We start from the raw sequence: 4,388 nt of genomic DNA on the forward strand, positions 1-4,388 counted from the left end.
TTGTATTGGGATCTCTGCTGCTAGTTTTATACATTAACCATTTGGACTTGATTGTAGGGGGCGCACAATTGGGAAATTCAGACAACAGAAAAGTTGGCTGTGTACTGGATAGTCTAGAAGATAACTCTAAGCTCCAAAATGATATAGATGGGAGTGGGCAGAAAAGTAGCAGATGGAGTTCAATTCTGATAAGTGTGAGGCAGTGCAATTAGGGAGCTCAATCAGTAAAAGGGAGTACACAATAAATGGGAATATACTGAGAGTGGTAGATGAAGTGAGAGATCTTGGCAAGTTCACAGGTCCCTAAAGGTAGCAGCGAAAGTAGGTAAAACCGTAAAGAAAGAACGCTGTTCTTCATTGGGAGAGGTACAGAATACAAAAGTAGGGATATAATGATGATGTTACTGTATAAGACAGTGGTGAAGTCACAACTGGAGTACTGTATGCAGGTCTGGTCACCATATTAAAGGAAAGATGTAATTGTTCTGGAGGGAGTGCAGAGGTGGTTTACTAGAATGTTGCCAAGAGTGGAGAATTGTAGTTACAAAGAGGGATTGGAGGGTTGGGGTCATTTTCCTTCAAAACAAAGAAGGCCGTGAGATGACATAATTGTGAAGGGGTGGAGAAAGAGTAGACTGGAGAAACCGGTTTCCCTTGGCAGAGTGTTCAAAAACCAGGTCGTAGATTCAAGCAAAGTGGCAGAAGGATTAGAGGGGACCGGAGGGAAAAAACATTTGTTTTTACACAGAGGGGTTGGGTGTCTGATATTTGCTGCCCGAGTTGGTGCTGGATGCAGAGACCCTAAACTCTTCTTAAAAGTACTTGGATCTGCACCTTAAGTGCTGTAAGCTGCAGGGCTATGGGTCATATGCAGGAAGCTGGGATTAGAAAGGGATCTGGGTGCCTTGGTATTGGCATGAACAAGATTAGCCAAATAGCCCCACGTGGATGTGGACTTCATTTCTCTTACTGCACAGGCAATAATGACTGTCTGGCTACAGAAAGGCTGCTAAACATCAAAGTTAGTGAGAAAACGTTCAGCCTCAACTCTAAACATTGAGTCCCAGGATAAGATGGCAAATTAGCCCTAGTACACTGGAGCAGACATCTGCCAAGAAGCAGGTTAAGTCAGGTGACATGCATCCCACATGGCAGACCCACAGGCAATATGTAGAGACTGCTTTTCTATCATGATGGGCTAGATTTGAATTCATGCCAGAAATTAAGAGCCAAAATGCAACACGATACACTCAACATTTCTCTTAGTTATTTTTAAAGGCATCATGCATAAAGGGATTATTTGCTCTCATGACTCCTGAAGTTCTGTTACACCGAGACTCCTTGGGCACCTGAGTTCCTCAGGTCACAATGTTGGTAGTTTGTTGTTCTCATTATTGCAATAGTAGTATTTGGGAACACAACAGCTTCCATTTCTTTACCATTAAACACACCCCAAGTCAGAATTACTTTTCCTTCTGCCCCAATCTCTACTCCTTTTTGTAACGTGACCTCATGAATCAGCTTCTGTAATACTGCACGCCAGCCATGTACAGTATCCATTTAATACCAGACTCCAGCTTGGGGACCATGTCATTTCCTGAGTTCAGGATACTGCCAGTATCAGGCTAGCTCAGAGGAGCTGTGCAGCGTGGACAGGTGAGTAAGGTGGAGACAAAATTATACAGGGAAAGTGCACACCAACCATTACTCTGGATTGGGAGCAGTGCTGACAGGAGAGCAAACAATTTAAACAATTATTGTGACTGAGTGAATCAAGGGAACTGAAAGTAAGCTATATCTCTATGAGTAGCATAACCCAGCACATATATTCTGTGAGAATATTACAGGCAGCATGCACTATTGCCCATTATTGGAAAGCTGTTGGTTACAAGTCGCAGTCAATACACATTGCAAAGTAACCTACTAACTTTTCTGAGACTTTTATGTGTCACATGAGTGAATGTTTCATCTTCTTCATTCCTCTTGGAATTGCGGACCATACAATGGGTACAATCCATGCAGTTCAGTGCCTTTAATATTCATTCCATACAAAACAAAACAGACTCATTTGCCCCTCACAAACCAAGGATGAGTCACCTTAGAAATTGTGCAAGGCTGCTGCACACAAGATGTCAGACAGGAATCAATAACAAAATCATGCATAGAGTTATTTAGCTATAATTTAGTACTTTTATCAAATACTTTAAGAGCCTCAGTCAAGTAAAACACATGGAGCTTCCTCCAAATGAGTCAGTGATAAGAAGCTGCTTCCCTTTCAGAATCGGATAAAGGTTGCGTCGATCTGTCGCACAGAGGGGAGAGACAAGATGACTTTCCGCCGATAATGTGGGTCCTTTTGCAGTGGATTACCCTCAAGGTACACTGTCTGTAAACCTTTGGCATTCTTCAATTCATCAAGGTCACTCCACTGCTCAATTAAATTATCGTTCATCTGAAAATTCAAGGGAGAGAAACTGTTCAAACACAAGGCAGACAGTCAATCTGAAGGTAATTGGTTATCCAGTAACTGAATTTGAAATAATCATGGAAGGAGGGCATTATGCCCATAAAATCTTTAGCTGGCACTATCAGCATAATTTCCCATGCTTGCTAGTATTAGTTATGTCTCTCTCTCTCCCCTCAGGCATCGCCTTTCTGCCGTTCATAACTACCAGCCATCGTCTTAAACCACATACTGCTCGGCAGTTCCTGCAGGCTTGGATCCCCTCACTGTTCAAATCCCTCCAATGTGGCTTCCAGCCTGATGACCAACAAATAATGTCCACCTTGGCTGATGCATGAATTCCTCCAAACCCATTTCCTCAGAGTGAACCAGACTATGAAAGTCTTGGCTTTTGTTTGACCCAGAACTTGTGCAACAATATTACCTGCTTCATTCTAACCATCAACTCAATGATTACTCTAAACTTTTATTGGGCTTGCATTTGAATACTCCACTGCACTCATCCTTGACCTTGTATTCCAAGCAAGTCACCTCTTATTCTTACACATGTCAGCCTGCCCAGGATTTCCTCAAAAGACAACCCAATCATTCCAGGTAAAGTCACCACAGCCCCAAACGACCTTATGGCTGCATTGTCACTAGAGAGAGATGACAGTGGTGATATAACTGGAGGGTCACCACACCTCAGATGAGGGAAGAGGTTGAGAAGGAGAGTACTTCATGGCAACCTCAGCTGGTGTGAGAATTGAACCCGTGCTATTGGCATCACTCTGCATCATAAATTAGCTATCCAGCCAAATGAGCTAACAGACCAACACATTCCATGCATTAGTCTCAAAAACCTTTTCTGAACTGCTTCCAATGCATTTACATCCTTCCTTAAAAAAAGGTGACCGACACTCCAGATGTGGTCTCACCAGAGCCCTATATACGTTGAGGACTCAACTCCTCCTGTAATAAACCATAACATTCCATTAGCATTCCTGCACACTAGCCGTTTTTCAGATTCATGCACAAGAACTCCCAGATCCTTCTGCACCTCAACTGTTCTACAATCTCTCACCATTTAGATAAAAAGCTCTCTTTTCATTCTTCCTTCCTTAAATAAAGAGATCAAAACTGCACACAGTACCTGAGGTGTGGTCTCACCAACGTCTTATGTACCAAACATTAAGCCCTTACGTTTATGTTCAATTCCTTCCCATAAAATATAGTTCCCATTAGCATTCTAATGATGTGCTGCTCCAGCATTCTAACTTGTGTGGTTTGTGCACTTTCTCGCTCCCCACCTCAGCTTCCGTAGTCATTCGCAGTTTATCTCATCCTCCAGTTTTTCATTCTTCCCACCGAAGTGAACTTCTCATTCTCCACTTGCAGGTCCCATTCACTTATCTATACCCTGTTGTAGACTCATGTCCTCCTCACAACTTACTCCCTTACCCATCTGTTGTCATCACTAAATTTAGCAACCCTGCATTTGGTCCATTCATCAGCCTTTTATATAAGTTGTAAAAAGCTGAGGCACCAGCAAACATTGTGGCACACAACACAACATATCTTTGCAACCAGAGAGTGATCCAATTATGCCTCATTTCCTGTTAGCTTTCCAATCATCTATCTGTGCTGAAAATGTGTTGCTGGAAAAGCGCAGAAACATTGTGGCACACAACACAACATATCTTTGCAACCAGAGAGTGATCCAATTATGCCTCATTTCCTGTTAGCTTTCCAATCATCTATCTGTGCTGAAAATGTGTTGCTGGAAAAGCGCAGGTCAGGCAGCATCCAGGGAACAGGAGAATCGACGTTTCGGGCATAAGCCCTTCTTCAGGAATGAGGAAAGTTTGTCCAGCAGGCTAAGATAAAAGGTAGGGAGGAGGGACCTGGGGGAGGGGCGTCGGAAATGTGATAGGTAGAAAGAGGT

At 42.9% G+C, this 4,388-nt stretch overlaps 1 protein-coding gene across 1 annotated transcript in view; it reads right to left on the bottom strand.

Moving 5' to 3' along the window:
• Window positions 1-2,017: 2,017 nt before the first annotated feature.
• The window catches only part of ppp1r7 (protein phosphatase 1, regulatory (inhibitor) subunit 7), a 23,749-nt gene continuing 21,378 nt past the window's right edge, over window positions 2,018-4,388 (bottom strand). Inside the window, exon 10 of the mRNA XM_043701745.1 lies at window positions 2,018-2,452. Within this exon, the coding sequence (XP_043557680.1) occupies window positions 2,276-2,452 (177 nt within the window). The 3' untranslated portion in view covers window positions 2,018-2,275. The remainder of the gene's footprint in view (window positions 2,453-4,388) is intronic.

Source organism: Chiloscyllium plagiosum, chromosome 13 (genome assembly GCF_004010195.1).
Source record: "Chiloscyllium plagiosum isolate BGI_BamShark_2017 chromosome 13, ASM401019v2, whole genome shotgun sequence".
NCBI classification, from domain to species: domain Eukaryota; kingdom Metazoa; phylum Chordata; class Chondrichthyes; order Orectolobiformes; family Hemiscylliidae; genus Chiloscyllium; species Chiloscyllium plagiosum.